General features: G+C 32.9%; 1 protein-coding gene across 7 annotated transcripts in view; it reads left to right on the top strand.

The window, feature by feature from the left end:
- SENP7 (SUMO specific peptidase 7) overlaps positions 1 to 17,858 on the top strand; it is a 128,000-nt gene that overhangs the window by 16,709 nt on the left and 93,433 nt on the right. For 6 of the 7 annotated variants that reach the window (XM_014562426.2, XM_032477974.1, XM_032477965.1 and 3 more), the window contains 3 exons: positions 4,916 to 4,968; positions 7,962 to 8,033; positions 12,225 to 12,323. In XM_014562426.2, the coding sequence (XP_014417912.2) occupies positions 4,916 to 4,968; positions 7,962 to 8,033; positions 12,225 to 12,323 (224 nt within the window). The remainder of the gene's footprint in view (positions 1 to 4,915; positions 4,969 to 7,961; positions 8,034 to 12,224; positions 12,324 to 17,858) is intronic. The other variant, XM_032477956.1, reaches the window with a different exon arrangement.

Below are 17,858 nucleotides of genomic sequence, written 5' to 3'. Positions count from 1 at the left end.
TCTGGAATGTGGTCATGAAGCAGGAATTAAGTATAATACACTTGTAAGCATGAGAGTAAAAATGAAAGTTTGTATGCTAAAGATCACTCATGAGAAGCTTCTGAAACCTTTCTTCATACTATATTGAAACTTTGTGTTTAAATTATTTATAACTGCCCAAAAGATGAATATCTTATTTTCAAGTTCACAGCGTATCTAAGCTGTGAATTAGGTGGGGACACAGATAAAAAATTATTGGCACCAGAAACAGGTTTACTGAAAGTTGAATGAAATGATTTAAATGCATGGGTCACTCAAGGGAGAATGACCATTAGAAATGTTTGCCAACAACAACAATAAAAGTATAACAGATATGTTAAAGTCATAGGTCACAATTTTCAAATGAATTTTTGAATTAAAACAGGAAAGTTGAAGTAAATTTCCTATTATCACCTGTGCAGGCAAAATCCTTGGAGATCTGTGTTTATTCTCATTTGTAGTTAAGGATACATATGTTTTTTGAGTACTTATATACTAATAAGTCTGCTAAGAATTTTGGAAACTTTATAATTCTTTCAAAAGCCTTCTGAGGTGGTTATTATTTCTGATTTACAGTTGGGACCCTGGAATTTAGGCAGGGTAAGCAACTGTTAGCAATGTAAGTAAGAAGCAGAGCCAGGATTCAAAATCTGGTCTTTTGATTACAAAATATATAGTTTTAACCTCTTTTACTGTCATAGGATGTTAGTGAACCTTACTTGGAAAAAAGGTTTCATGGACAAATAAGTGTGACAACTGTTACAGGAAAAATTTATTTACTTCAGGATTTTTCAGATCTTTTGCTCTACTGCTGTACATTTTGCCCCTCCAGGAGAGTGACTGAACATGCAGTGTTTCTCAGACTTGCTTAATTTTGAAACTCTTCCCTTCTCCCCTAGTTTCGTCTTGAGCATCTGGTGTCCCATAATGATATACACCTTTCTTTTTTCAGTAGGCCCAGGTGATGTCTGCATATTTTACATTAAGTCTAATGAACCATAATTGAAATTCAAAACCAGAATCTACAATTCATCATGATAAAACTACTTTATTTGCAGTGATGTTAGCTGAAGCCATTGGAATGAATAGAATTACCTGCAGAAACCGTATGGAGTGAGAAAAGTCTTGGATCACGTATATTTAATTTCAAAGTAGGGAGGAAGAGACACTGGTAAGCAGTTAGATAGGCAGGTTAGAAGGCATGTGATACTCTTCGGAAGCAAGGGAGGAGAGTAAAAAGCAATGTGAATCAGAGAGTTAAATAGTTGGAGGATGCTGGATTTGGCAATTAGGAGATTACTTTTTTACCACTGATTTTAGTTAGTAGAGCAGTATGGACAAAAGATTTCAGGAGGCTAAATGAATGAGTGGTGGTGAGGAAACAAAATGAGATGTGAGGGAAAGATTTCTGGAACAAGCTTGAGTATGAAATTAGATAGAAAAAATATTAAAAAAAAACTATTTGAGGAGGGTGGGAAGGGATAGACTGGGAGTTCAAAATTTGTAGATACTGGCAGGCATATGTAGAATAGATAAACAAAATTATACTGTATAGCACAGGGAAATATATACAAGATCTTGTAGCTCACAGCGAAAAAAAATGTGACAATGAATATATGTACGTTCATGTATAACTGAAAAATTGTGCTTAACACTGGAATTTGATACAACATTGTAAAATGACTATAACTCAATAAAAAATGTTAAAAAAAAACTATTTGGAGGGTGGGGTATAGCTCAGTGGTAGAGTGCATGCCTAGCAAGCACAAGGTCCTGGGTTCAATCACCCATTACCTCCATTAAATAAATAAACCTAATTACCTTATCCCCCAAAAAACTTAAAAAAAAAAAACTTAAAAAAAGACTATTAAAACCAGCTTGGTCTGGAGTGGGGAAGCGGTCAGTGAGGAGAGAAAGATACCAGGTAGGAAATAATTGATAGGGTAAGGTTGCAGAAGAGATGGGGGAGGATGGAATCAAAGCACAGTTTTTTAAGACATGGAGAAGGAAGGTAAGGGGATAAAGATAAGGATAAATTTTGAAAAGTTAAGGATACTGCAGACTTGGCTTCTAAGTGAAGTAGAAGGCAAGATCATCTTTTGAGAAAGGGGACTTCAAGTGGTATTGGAGCTCAAAATAGAATAGGAGGTCAATTAGGGATGAATAAAAGAACTATTAACTAATTTTGAAAGACTTTCAAAGTCTGAAAAATACTCATAAGTGTGAGTATGTAGATGGTAGCAGTTGTGGTTCCAACAATTATGTGACTTTCTTCAGCAGTGCTAAGAAGTCCAGGAGCAAGAATTTGGGGGAAAAGCAAGAATTGTTTTACTTAGGGTTAAAGGGTATTACAAGATGGAGGGGTGAAAAGTGGGTTCAGTGTGAGTGAGGAAATGGACAGGACAAAACATAGTATGTTGTAGAATTAGAGGTTCACATATGTGAATTTGAGAAGTGTAACAGTATTCCTTAAATCCATTCATGCATACATGTTGCTGAAATGGGGATGTGATTGTGTAGAAGTTTGTTGGAGTAGAGTAAATTGAGTCCATCGTACCTTGAGTGAGTTGATTTTCGGAAGTTTTAGAGCTTCCGTTTGATGGTCGACTTTAATCAGAGAGGAAAGCTATGAATCACATATGAGAGTGTTTTAGGAATGTTGGAGAAGGTCTTGGGTCAGTACATGGCAATTACAAATATGGGTGAGGTAATAATACATACAACTTTGGAAATTTTAAAGGAAGAGTTACTGTAATAAAGATGGAATATTAATTGGATGTAATGGTGAAGGAAAGAGATTGTTAATCCCTACCTCTGTTTTTATAAGTGGGACAAGAATCTTCTTGAGTCTTAAAAAAATAGTGTGGTCAATAAAAAGCTATATAATATAACAATAATTTATGATATATAATTTATGTAGTAAAAAGTAATAAAAGGTATTCAGGTAAACTAAGGTGGAGGAAATGTTCAAGGAAATGTTTTAGAATTTAAGGAAATTGTTTTGACTTTCGAAAGGAATTTGGTGGGCTAGGGAAGAGATAGAGAAGAGTGTAGATGACAACTCTATTTCAATAAAAATAAAAATATATATAACAAAACAAAAAGTGTTAAAAAGACATGTGTTAAAGGAACAAGTTTAAAAAACAAAAGCATGTAGATGAAAAGGTAGGGTGAGGAGAACTGAGAGAATAGCAAGGTAATAAGCTGAAGGGATTGACATTTAGGGTGGTGATTGTGATTCCCAGGCCTGTTGATGGAAGGCAGAGGACTGGAAAGTAGATTAGAGGGATATGGTAACACAGGGAATGGATTATGGATAGGATTGAGTATCCCTGAAGATCTAGACTGGAATTTTTCTATAATGGTGCCATCTCAAACCTGCGTCTCAGATACCTAACTCTAATACGAGTCTTTAATAATTTAGGAGGCTGGCTAATGTGGGCTGCTTCATCATATATACCTATGTTGACGCACTTCTTGGCAGCACGTTGCACTGTCCTTCCACCCATTTCTGCCTATCTAAAACTTACTCATTATCTAAAACTTACTTCAAAGCCCAGTCCAATTGTTCCTTTCCAGGAACTATCTCCTAATGAACTCAGACTTAAAAATATATATGCCTATTTCTGAACTTCCACAGGTCTTCGTGCCTCTTACTTGATGTTTATCAGATTTGTATAACCTGTAAGTGTTACACTGTTAACTAGGTGACAGCAACTGTCTTATTCATCTTATGTCCCCATAGCATCCAGCATACTTAGAGTGTACTGAAGAGTGGTAAGAATACCACTCTGGAATCAGACCAGTGATGGATTAACATGATAACCTTGAGCAAGTTATTTGGATTTTTCAAACCTAAATTTTTCATCTGTAAAATAGAGGTAATACCATTCCTGAACTCACAAGGCTTTTGTAAAGATAAAATTTGTGCAAAATAGTGCCTAGCAGTGGTAATTACTATTATTTTAAATAAATGTTTATAGAATAAATAAGTGAATGAATGATTCCACAAACTACTTGGGAAAATGTCATGCTTTTTAATTGTTTAACTCGTATATATAGAATGAGAATAATTAGAGTGATTTTCCTACATGCTGATACTAATATACTAAGGTCTCTTAAAGAGGGATATTAAAATTTTTTTTAAGTTCTCAACATGATGCTTGGCATGCAGCAGTGGGTTTTTTAAAAATTGGAGTATAGTCTTTTTACAATGTTGTATCAATTTCTAGTGTACAGATACATGTACATGCATATATTCCTTTTCATTCTCTTTTTCATTATAGGTTACCACAAGATACTGAATATAGTTCCTTGTGCTGCACAGTAGAAACTTGTTTATTTTATATATAGTAGTTAGTATCTGCAAATCTCAAACTCCCAATTCATCCCTTTCCATCCCCTTCCCCTCTGGTAACCATAAGTTTATTTTCTATGTCTGTGAGTCTGTTTCTGTTTTGAAAAAAGTTCATTTGTCTTTTTTTTTTTTAATTTAAAGATTCTGCATATGAGTGATATATGGTATTTTTCCTTCTCTTTCTGGCTTACTTCACTTAGAATGACATTGTCTAGATCCATCCATGTTGCTGCAAATGGCATTATTTTATTATTTTTTATGGCTGAGTAGTATTCCATTGTATAAATATACCACAGCTTCTTTATCCAGTCATCTGTCGATGGACATTTGGATTGTTTCCATGTCTTGGCTATTGTAAATAGTACTGCTATGAACATTGGGGTGCATGTGTCTTTTTGAATTAAGGTTCCCTCTGGATATATGCCCAGGAGTGGGATTGCTGGATCATATGTTAAGTATATTTTTAGTTTTTTGAGGGATCTCCATAATGTTTTCCATCATTTAATGTTAAATGATAATTTTTTTACCATGTCTTTGTAGAAATTGTCACAGAAGGAAAAAGGAAAAAGTCTTCATCTTCGGAGTTACATAAAGTATGTATTAGTTTTGTTCTTAACCTTTGCATTATCTTTAGAATTACTAATATTGAAAATATTTTGGTGTTTGTTTTTTTAATAAAATTTTAAAGAAAATACTGTAAATACTTAACTAATCAGTGGTTTCTGTGGAATGGTATATCCTAATTAATTGAGAGTTAACTAGGAAACTCTTTCTTGGGCCAACCTTGTTTAAATCATTGTGAAATGTACTAGTATCCTTTCCAGGTCTTTTTTTCAGATTTATATAAAACAGAGCTAGCATTTCTTTGATGACTGATATGTTAGAGCACCTTAGGTTTATTCATTATGATGCTATAGATGTTGGAAAGCTGTGTTCAAGTCATGTGGTGAAAATTACTATTTGGAATATGTCCTGTTAAACATCTTTTTTTTTTCCATTTATGTATTCTTCTGTATAAGCTAAGAGTAGCAATACAAGCAAAATGAAGTTTCTGCCTACATAGGAGATGTTTAAAAACATTGATCTGTTTTTAGAAAGATAATATTTTCCTAGGGAATTTTGTGATTTAAATGCTTTAAATACTTTGATGTGCACTATAATAATTTATTATAGACTTTTCTCTGAAGCATTCTAATTATACACAGAGGACTTTAATTTGGTATGTTTTGTGGACTAAAGAGGGAGAAGAAGAAATCATAAAGGAGGGCTGTGAGAGGAATCAAGAGTACCTTGCAACACTACACAGAGATCTTGACTTTAAGTACTCTTTCTCTATCTTGGCTTCCTTCAGATTTGAGGGATGTAGTCCCTTCACTTAAAATTCAGGATTTAGCTAGCTTAAGTGAGGTAAATAAGGGAGGTAAAAAAGAAAATTTTACATTGTTACTGTACCCAGTTTTAAATACCACTGTATTGACTACTACTCTTTTTTTCCATTTAATGCCTTCAGTGAAGTGAAATTCTCTGCTTTAGGCTATTGCTTCATGCAGCTTAATCTGAAATTCTTTCATTAGAACTTTAAGATATTGAGTAAATATATTTCCCTTTCTAATTTTTAGTTGTAGAACATCAATTTTTTTCAAAAGTGATTATTTTTTAATACCAGGGACAGCATTTTTAAAAATTGAAGTATAGTTGATTTACAACAGCATTTTAAAAAACTTTTCATTTTCAAGTAACTTTAGATTTACAGAAATAGTACAGAGTTCCCATCTACCCTTTACTCAGCTTCTGCTAATGTTAATATGTTACATTACCGTAGTAAAATTATCAAGATAAAGAAATTAACATAAGTATAATATTTTAAACTACAGACATTATTTGGATTTCTTCAATTTTTCCACTGATGTCATTTTTCTATTTCAGGATCTAATCCAGGATCCCACATTGCGTTGATTTCCTTCTGTCTGTGACAGTTCTTGTCTTTTTTCTTTCCTGACAAGGACGCTTAAAGAATGCTGGTCAATATTTTGTTGAATAACCCTCAGTCTGAGTTTGTCTCATGTTTCTAATCATGCATGATTAGATTAAGGGTATGGTTTTTTGGGAGGAATACCATAGAAATATTGTGCCCTTCTCAGTATATCCTGTCAGGGAACACGTGATGATGATAAGTCTTATTACTGGTGATGTCAGTCTTGATCACCTGGTTAAGATGGTATCTGCCTGGTTACTCTGTTGTAGAGTTGCTCTTTCCATTTGTAATAAGTAGATATCTTGGGAGACGTATTTTGTGTTTTTTCCCCCAGTTTTATTGAGATATAATTAACATACAGGACTCAATAAGTTTCAGGTGTACAGTAAAATGATTTGACTTAACATATATCATGAAAGGATTACCACAGTAGGTTTAGTGAGCATCCATCATCTTGTATAGGTACAACATTAAAAAAACAGAAAAAAAAATTTTTCCTTGTGATGAGAACTCTTAGGATTTACTCTCTTAACTTTCATTTGTAACTTAGAGCAGTGTTAATTATCTTTATCATGTTTTACATTACATCCCTAGTACTTGTCTATCTTATAACTGGAAGTTTGAGTTGGGAGAGATATTTTGAATCTATGCAGATACACTGTTTGTTCTCAATCTTTCACCCTCTTTTTTAGCATCTAGCAGTGCATCTTACCTGCAACAATTAATAAGCAATATTCTATTGGTGATTTTCTATTTTCTTCATTCCTCTATATTTATTAATTAAAATTCTTCTGGAAGGGTGAGTTGTCCCTCTTCCCTCACTTATTTATTTATTCATTATTTACATATATCAATATGGACTCATAGGTATTTATTTTATTTTATGTGTTATAATCTACTACTGTCATTAATGGTTTTGTTGATCAAAGAATTCCAGCTTTGGCATTGGGAGATCTTTCAGGATGACTCCTGTGCCCTTTTGACATGCTCCTTTTTTTTTTTTTTTTTTTTTGACCGCCTCCTTATTTTCTGGTACTGCAAGGGACTTTCCAAGGAGCCCTGATTCTTTTTATTGAAGAATGGTCTTTAGAACCAGATCTGGGTGTTAGGTGTGCTCTTTGCTGCTGGGGTATCATTGTTTCTAGGCTATCTCAATAGACAGGACTAGAAAAATATATGTATACTAACCCATACACATACATACTAATCTGTATATATTTATTTCTCTAACTACTTTTCTGTACAACTGAAAAAAAAAACCCCATGAGTTCAGTACTGTTACGTCTGATTCCAGTCCAATACCACAGGGCTTATTCTAGCCTTCCCTCTTTATTTTTAACTTTTTTTCTGTCTTTCATTGTCTACAATATATTTTCTTACTTGTTCAACCATAATATGCACACAAAGTTGTACTACTGCTCTTTAAAAATGTAAATTCTTAAAAAATTGGCATATTAAATTTTGGTTAGTAGCTTATATTATTGCTTTTTCTCTCAAGGCAGCTAGGGAAATAAATTACTAAAAGGATTAGAGCATTGATGGATATAGGAACATGATACTGATACATTTTGAGTGTAAAGTATTAAAAAAATATTTCTAACTCAATACTAGATTGTTGTCAAGAAAACGGAAAATTCAAGTACACAAAAAGACCACCTGGATTCAATCAAAATTAATACTAAGGTATATATCCTTCTAGTTTGTCTGCTTATTTATGATAAATATTTAAATATTAACAATTAAAAATCGTAAAATACTGTTTTATAATTAACTTTTTCTACTTAACTATGTATTGTGAACATCATTTTATGAAATCAAATTTAAGCATTTCTCAGTAGATACTTATTGCATACTTAACGTGTGTTGGACACTCTACTGAGCATTAGTACCAGGCATAAGCAGTGGTAAATATTTTTAATGACTACACTGTATTCCATTTTATGGTATATCACAGTTAATTTAACCACTATCCTTTCATTATATTTTTTTCAGTTTAAAAAATTATAAATAGTACTGTAGTTGTTATCCTTGTAGCTAAATCTTTGGAATATCATTATCTACTAAAGTATTCCTGGCCCTTTGATAGGAGCTGGAAATAGATTAATTCAAGGCTTACATCTCCTCTCTGGATAGATGTAGAGTAAGAGTGTGAACACTTTGAACTCTGCTAATGGGGAGATTTTTATAATCTTTGGATTTATACGTGGGAGGCTGAGACTGAAAACTGAAAAACAAGACTTTAATTTTTCCTTGGTAAGTCATAGCCATACCCATGAGCAGACCCCAAATTTTCCTTAAATAAATCTTTATATCTATGTAGTGTCCGAACAAATAAGTGATTACAATTCTTAAGTTCTGTACGAAGAACATGGCAGAGATCATCTCAACTCAAACAGTTTAAAGAGCATTTGTTAACAATGTATGATTTGTCAATAGAATGTAGCATCCCTCCCCCCGCCCTGGATTATCCTCTTTGGACTGCACTCTTTTTGAGGGCATACTGCAATGAATTAGGTATAAAATGAACCTCGAAGTAACTGCGTGAATTGAACTGCTGCAAGTCTTGTTTAATAGTATATTTGAATATTAGTAAATAAAATAAATGTCCTTGAGCTTTGTTTTGGGGACATTGTTAGAATTCTTTAAGTGTATTTAAGTATAACTTAAAGGGAAGGGGTTTTAAAACCCATTCTTGCCTTAAAAGATTAAATTTCAGTCTTTAAAGTATTAGGAGACTATTGAAAATACTTGAAAGTGTTAGGAATCCATTCTGATTCTTGTTATGAGGCTTTGCAGAATCATTAGTGGCTTAGAATCTTTTTTAATTGTACACCCTTGAGACCATTATTAAAATGTGTCTAAGAATAGATCAGATTGTTGCAAAAAGACTTATGTCATTATCAATGATTTAATCATTAATAAAAGTGAGTGTAGAAAAAATGGACAAAGTAGTTAGTTTGTATCTAAAGTCTGCTTGCCACTCATACGCAATATTAGACTGAGAGATTTATTGACTAAGAAGCTGCAGCAGAGGTTTTTTTTTGAGCTTTAAATGTTTATTTTTTTCTTGCCTTTAGTAATTGCATGATACTCCTATTAAAATACAAAACATTTGGAAACTGTAGGAAAATACGAAAATGAAAATAAAAATCACCCACTACATCAGCATTCAGAGATAATTACTGTTAAACATTTTTGTGTGTATCATTTCACATTTGTTTTCTATACATGGATTTTTTTTTTGCTTTATGAAAGAGATCATTTTGTATGTATGATTTTCTTTGCAACTTATGTTGGAAATAATGTCTTATATCATTAATTATTCTTTTGGAACATGTTATTTAATAAATGAAAGTGTCTCATTATTTAGTTTTACCATAGTTTTGTTTAATTGCTCTTTTATTGTCATTGTTTCTGGTTTTTGTATATTGTAAGTAATATATAGTCTATGTCCCTGTTCATAAATATTTTTATGTGTATAAGTTGGTCCTTAAACACAATAGATTTGAACTGTGCTGGTTCACCTACATACGGAATTTTAAAAATAAATATTTTAGGACTATACAATCCGTAGTTGGTTGAACCTGGGGATGTGAAACTGTGGATACGAGGGGCTGATGATAAAGTTACTCAGACTTTCAACTGTGCAGGGGTGCAGTGCCCCAACTCCTGAGTTGTTCAAGGGTCATTGATACTTTGATTTTCATGCCTCTTGATGTTTATTTTGAGTTTTAATAAATCTCCTATTTCTATACTTTTGGGGGAAGCAGAGACTGCTCTTTTTGAAAATAAGGTAGATTATGTTTTGTGTTGTTCCTAATGGAAGAATACATGAATATTTATTAGGGCAAATAATTTATTGACGTTGAGTCGAAGCCACTCACAGGTAAAATAGTAAAAACTGCTGTGCAAAAAGGATATAAAATATATCTTCCACAGAAGACATCAACAGTCTTCTATAAGATAGACATTTTGCAAAATACTCAAAACCTATACCCAACTCTTTTTAAAATAGCAGTTGTTCTCCTTCAAGTTTGACCTTGGTATCTTTTCAGGTTATTACTAGGGCTGTGTAACAAATTACCCCCAAACTTAACAGTTTAAACTTCTTTTGCTCATGAATCTGTTGTCTGGGCAGGGTTCAGTTGGAGATAGCTTTTCCTTATTTTAGTTGATGTTAGCTAGGTTTGCTTCGAGGCTGGGGCCTGGAATCATCTTAAAGGATCACTCACTTATCTTCATACCTGTGTTGGGAAGACTCAGATATCTTGATGTATATCTATTCTTTTTAGCCTTTTCATGTGATCTTTGCAGCACAGCAACTTCAGGGTGTCCAAGACTTTTTTAACCTATGGCTCAGGGCTCCCAAGGCATGTGTACTGAGAGACAGAGAGAAAGGGGAAAAGACAGGAAAGAAGGGAGAACACACAAGTACGTGAGAGCCAGGCTGAAGCAGTGCAGCTCCATGTATCGCCTTTTATGATCTAGCCTTGGAATTCCAGTCACAGTTCTGCTTAGATTCAAGGGGAAGAAACGTAGACCACACCTGATGTTGGAGAAATGGTCAGTGTCACATTGTAAAAAGGGGATGTGGGATGTGGAATATTGATATGACCATCTGTGGACAATACAGTGTGCCACAGTGTCTAATAGAGGCTAAATATCCTACTCACAAAGGATCCATGGGTGTGATTAGCCCGAATCCCTTATTTTACTCCCTGAGAGAACAACTCTTGTTCCCTCGTTAAGAATATGAAGGAAATGACTGATTGAGAGAAAATGTTGTTTTTGCAGATAAAAAATTATAAAGAGGTACCTTTTTATATAGATTTGGTATAAATAATTAAGACATTACTGGTGCCCAGGAGGATTAACACAGAAATGCTAATGAAATAAAAGAGTTGAGTACCCTTTCTTCAGATTTATTTTATCCTCCTGACTTAATGCTTTACTCTCATTGAAATCATTTTATGGTTGTTAGTGGGTGTAGTTGATATAGTGCTTTATTATATGTCATATAATAAGCTGAACTTGATGCTTAAGCGTCATTTATAATGTGAAAGTTAAATTATTTCAGATCCAAACAAATGATTTCAAACTCGTGGCTGCAATCTGTATGTTCGTTCATTTGTTTATTCAGTGTATCATGAGCGATACACTTTGGAGGTATAAAGATCAGGGCAATCTCTTTAGTGACCTCCACAGTCTGCAGAAGAAAACAGACATGTAGATGAATAATTATAATATAGTATGATATGTGTAATATCAGTTACCAAGTTCTAATACCCAGAGAAAGGAATGCCTTGGTGTGGCAGTGACAGTTGTGTGTTTAAGAGAATAATTTTGTGCAGAATCTGAAGTATTTTAACAAGGGAGAATTAGAGGGGAGAGCATTCTGGGTTGAAGGATCAGCACTTACAAAGGGCTAGAGATATAATATATATTTGAAAAAGATTGAATAAACTCAATGTTGTTGGAGTATCGAGTTTGTGATGTGTGGGTGATGTCAAGGAGCCCAGATTGTTAAGAGTTTTATCTGTAAGTAATGGAAGCCATTATTGTATTTTAAGATTGTACCATAATTATATTTGTGTATTAGGGAACTCTGGGGAAAGCATTTGAAAAATTAGAAGGGGGAGAAACTGTAGGTAAGAATAGTTAGGAAGTTATTGTGGTACTTCATTTACCTACCTTTATACTGAATGAGAGATTTTTTTACAAATTATATTTAACTGCCTATAAATTAAGCACTGAAATTAAAACTCTTTAAAAGTAATAGCAAAATATTAATGCGGATAATATAATAGTTCTTTTAGGTCATTGGCTTTTATTTATATTTCACTTAAACTGATTATTTTCTCATTCTGGATTTAGATAACGAAGATGTTAAATGCAAAACCAGAGGATATTTGTGTTCAGTCACCACTGTCCAAACTCAGACGCTCAGAACGCTGGGATCTCCCTTTGCAGGGGGTAAATAAAAACTTTTCTTTTAAGTATGTGGCGTTATTTGGTATGTTTAAAATATTTTAATAAAGCTGAATTTTTATTTTCCTATTATGTCCTTTTTTGGTTTTCCTGTGTTATATAATTTTAAATGAATTTATTTCTGGCATGTGTTGAAGAGATTAGATTTTTTTGTTTGTTTTTTGTTTTTTTTTTACTTTAAATCTAAGAATACCTGTATTATGCATGGTTGTTTTCTTCATGAAATTTTAATCTCATTATTGTGAAATATATTGTATTTTACATTTATGAGACTGTTAAGCTTTTTAGAATCACTTGCTTTTTTTTCTCTTGTTTTGTAAATTTGAGAAAGTATATCTTCAAGGGTGACACAAATGTATTCTAAAAGATATCGTGATTATAAATCTGAACTAATTTTATCACTGTTAAGTATTACTGTAGAGTTCTCATGAGTATGGCTTAAGATAGTATTTTTTAAATTTTTTTTTTCCCCTTCACTTGCACAACTCATCATCAATGTTTTAAAAATAGAATTTTTCTCATACTTTCCAATTTTTCCAGTTGAGACTATACATATTAATCTGCTGGGCTAACATAACAAAATACCACAGGTCAGGTGGCTTCAACAACAGAAAGTTATTTTCTCAGAGTTCTGGAGGCTGAAAGTCCAGGATCAAGGTGCTAGCAGGGTTGGTGTCTCCAAGGCCGTCTCTCCTAGGCTTATAGGTGGCCACCTTCTTGCTGTATCCTCACATGATCTCTTTTCTGTGCATCCACATCCCTTGGAGTTTCCTCCTCTTCTTATAAGGACACTAGTCCTGTAGGATTAGATTCCCACCCTTAGGACCTCATTTAAACTTAATTACCTCTGTGAAGGCCCTGTCTCCACATATAGTCATATTAATGGTTAGGGCTTCAACATATGGATTTTGGAAGAGACAATCCAGTTCCTAACAGTAGCATTTTAGGATAACAGACTTTAAGTCACCTTGAATATATGTGTTTTCATGTTACAGGCAAGAAAAATTAACCATTTATTATAACTTGTTCTCAGAGGAAAGATTTATCATTGGTATTAATTGCTTTAACATTATTTAAAATTTTAATTATTAAATAATAATTTGTTCTTTATACAGTGTACAAAAAAGAAAAGCATATTGCCCACATATGAGTTTATGTTATTTTTTGATCATTGCTGAAGAGGGATCATGAAATACATCTAATTCTGTTCTTTGCCGTTTTCAGTTAGTAATATCTTTAAATTTTTTTATATTTTGACACATTTAGATCTACTTCTTTGTTTATTTTTTGTTGGCCTTCCAGTACTCCAAAGATATACTGTATATTGTAATTTATTCACTTAGTACATTGATAGTAGACAGTTTGGTTGTTTCTGGTGTTTTACTAATAGAAACAGTGTTGTAGTGAACATCATTTTTCATAAACAGGGAACCATTTTTGGGTGGGATCACTGGGTCTAAGGGAATTTGAATATTAAATTTTAATAAATATTGCAAAATTATCTCACAGAAAATTTCTACCAATTTATATTGCCACCAGTGAGAGCTCCCATATTTCTACAAATTTACTAGCACTGGGCATTATCATGCAGTAAAATTGTTGCCAATGGAAGAAAACAACATTATTTTAAGAAAATTTTATCTCTTTGCATTTACATATTTTATGTTTTAGAATATTGAATGGAGTAAAAAGATACATATGTATCATTTTAAATATACACATACACAGTCTCTTGGAAGTAGACATGATTTTTGTTAGGTTTGTTTTCTTAAAGAGGATCTTACCAGATGTGTTTTTTCCTTTACCCTGTATAATCTTCATTTAGCTTTCGTCCTTCAAAAAGATGTGGTTCACCGGACAGCTCTTTAGGTATTAAGTCTTTGTGTTATATAATCTGCTGTCCTCTCTCTTCCTTACCTCCTCTTCCTTTCAGCAGTCTCCTTTTCCTGAGAAGTAATGACTTATTTTCTCCTTTAATTCTCTCTAACTCACTGAATGAACTAAACCTCCTCAGAGACATATTTTCTTTTCCTGTGACTAGTTTCCCACTCTAGTTGGGTGTCTATCTTTTTAGTATAGTGATACTTAACTTTGGGGGAATCTACATCCTATTTGAGATTTGAAGTGGCATATGTCAGTGTTACCTTGCTTCCTTTTTGCTTTAGACTTCACAGTATTTGCTGTGTGCTTTATTGTTACTGGAGTTTGAAGCATTACCAAAACCTTGCTTCGTTGTTTCACCCATATGCCGTAGGTTTCAATGAAAAAAAAAAAAAAGGATAAATGCCATTTTCTATAGTCCATAGCAGAATTTTATCTTATGTATTTATTTGTGGTTTTTGTTGAGACATAATTATATAAAATAGGCTGCACAAATCTTAGGCATATAATTGAATGAGCTTTGACTAATTTAACACATGCAACCAATATCTTAATGAAATAGAGCATCGTCACGGTCCTTAAAAGTTCCCTTATGTCTCTTTCCATTGTGTCTTCTCTTTTCCTGCTGTCCCTGTTCCCACCATGTTCCTCACAACCAATTTTCTGATTTTATATCTGTAAGATAGTTTTGCCTGTTCATACAGTATATACTTTTTTGCGGTTGCCCTCTATTGCGCAGTTAAATGCTGTTGAAACTGATTCCTGTTTTGTATTTATCAGTGATTTGTTCCTTTTTATTGCTAAGTAATATGCTATTATATGAATATAACAGCAATTTAATTCTCATATTGATGGACTTTTGGGCTTGGTTTTAATTTGCATTGCCCTGTTGACTAATGGAGTTATAACATTTTCATATGCTGATTAGCTGCTGTTTATCTTCTTTTTTTTGTAAAGTGTCTGTTCAGATTTTTTGCCCTTTTTAAAATAAATTTTATTGACAGTTTATGTATAATTAAATTAATCTATTTTAAGTGTTCTTTTTTAAACTTAATATTTTTATTGAAGTATATTCAGTTTATAATGCATCAATTTCTGGTGTATAGCAGAATGCTTCAGTCATACATGAATATACATATATTCGTTATCATATTCTTTTTCACCATAAGTTAGCTACAAGATACTGAATATGGTTCTCTGTGCTATACAGTGTAAACTTGTTTACCTATTTTATATATAGTAGTATCTGCAAATCTCAAACTCCCAATTTATCCTTTCCCATTCCCTTCCCCTCTGGTAACCGTATGTTTGTTTTCTATGTCTGTGACATTTTAAGTGTTCTGAATTTTGACAAATGTATATACACTTTTGCAACCACCACTGTAATAAATGGGTCTGTGTGTGTGTGTTTGTATTTATTTATAATTTTTTTCTTGGTGTACACTCTTATGAGTTACAAGACCTGTAGAGGCTCCTATAACTCCTATAACTATCATCACAGTGAAGATAGTGTACAGTTCCATCACTCCAAAAAATTCCCTGGTGCTGTCCCCTTTGTAGTTACTCTCTATCCCCATCCCTAATCCATGGTAACGTTGTTTTCTGTACCTGTACTTCTACATTTTCCATAATGTCATATGAATGAAATCACAGAATAAATAATGGGTTTTTTTTAAATAAATAAATGTTTTGAGAGTGACTTTTTCACTCAGCAAAATGCCATTGAGATTTCATCCATGTTGTTGTGTATATCAGTAATTTGTTTAACCATTCCTCCATTGACGACTGAAGGACATATGGGTCGTTTCCAGTTTTTGGCAATTAGGAATAAAGCTGCTATACATACTTGCACACATTTTTTTTAAGCATAAGTTTAAATTTTTCTAGATTAAATGCCTAGAAGTGGGATTCCTGAATCATATGGTAAGTCTATATTTAACTGCAAAAACTGTTTTCCAGACTGGTTATACCAATTTTCATTCCCAGCAGCAATATATGGAGGCTTCTGGGTGTTCTGTAATTTTGTCAGCACTTGGTACTATCTGTTTATTAATCTTTTAATATTAATAGACTTTATTTTTTAGACTAGTTCTAGATTTACTGAAAAATTGAAGGAATAGTACAGGCAGTACCCATAGGCTCTTCATTCTGCCCTGCCCTGACTCAGTTTCCCTATTATTAATATCTTGCATTACTGTGGTACATTTGTTATAATTAGTGAGTCAAATACTGATACATTATTATTTTTTAAAATTGTGATGTAATTGTCATATAACATTTTATTAGTTTTAGGTGTACAACATAATCATTGATACATGTGTAAATTGCAAAATTATTGCCACAATAAACTTAGTAAGTTTAGTTAACATCCACCACCGTACATAGTTACACTTCTTTTTTTTTTTTTTTCTTACGATGAGACTTTTAAGATCTACTCTCCTAGCAGCTTTCAAATATACAACGCAGTATTGTTAACTAAATCCCCTAGGACCTATTTAACTTCTAAGTGGAAGTTTATATCTTTTGACCACCTTCATCCATTTCCTCCAACCCTCAACCCCTGTCTCTGGCAACTGCAAATCTGTTCTCTGTATTGATTTTTTTTTAGTATTCCACGTGTAAATGGCATCATACAGTATTTGTTTTTCTCTGTCTGACTTATTTTACTTAGTATTATGCCCTGGAAGTCCACCCATGTTGTTGAAAATGGCAAGATTCCCTTCTTTTTTTATGGTTGAATAACATTCTGTTAGTGTGTATGTGTGTGTGTGTGTGTGTGTGTGTATGTATGTGTGTACCACATTTTATTTATCCATTCGTCAGCTGATGGACACTTAAGTTGTTATGTGCCTTGGCTATTGTAAATAATGCTTCAGTGAACATGGGGTTGAAGATTTTTTTTCAGGTAGTTCTAACAGGTATGTATGGATATCTGTTTTACCTTGCAGTTGCCTAATGGCATATTTTATTGAGCTTCTTTTCTTATGCATATTTGTCATCTGTATATCTTCTTTGGTGAAGTGTATGTTCATATCTTTGTCTCATTTTAAAAATCGGGTTATTTTCTTATTTTTGAGTTTTAATAGTTGATTATATGTTTTGGATACCAGTCCTTTATCAGATACATGTTTGCAAAGATTTTTTTTTCTAGTCTGTGTCTTAACTTTTACTCTTAATAACAGTGTCTTTCACAGAGCAGTTTTTAATTTTAATGAAGTCCAAGTTATCAGTTTTTCCTTCATGGATTGTGCTTTAGGTGTTATATCTAAGAAGTAATTGTTCAACTGAAGGTCACCTAGATTTTCTTCTGTGTTATCTTTTGGGAGTTTTACAGTTTTGCATTTTATATTTAGATCTATGGTCCATTTTCAGTTAATTTTTGTGAAAGGTATAAGATTTGTATCTTTATTTCTTTATACATGGATGTCCAGTTGTTTTTGCATCATTTGTTGAAAAGACTAGCCTTTCTCCATTGAATTGACATTGTTCCCTTGTTAGAAATTAGTTGATTACATTGTGTGGATCTGTTTCTCAGCTGTCTGTTCTGTTGATCTATTTGTCTGTTCTTTCATCAATACCAGGCCTTTTGGTTACTATAACTTTATAGTAAGTCTTGAAGGTGGGAGTATCTATCCTCTG

This window comes from Camelus ferus, chromosome 1, assembly GCF_009834535.1.
Source record: "Camelus ferus isolate YT-003-E chromosome 1, BCGSAC_Cfer_1.0, whole genome shotgun sequence".
NCBI classification, from domain to species: Eukaryota; Metazoa; Chordata; class Mammalia; order Artiodactyla; family Camelidae; genus Camelus; species Camelus ferus.
This window is presented reverse-complemented; position numbering and strand designations above follow the sequence as displayed.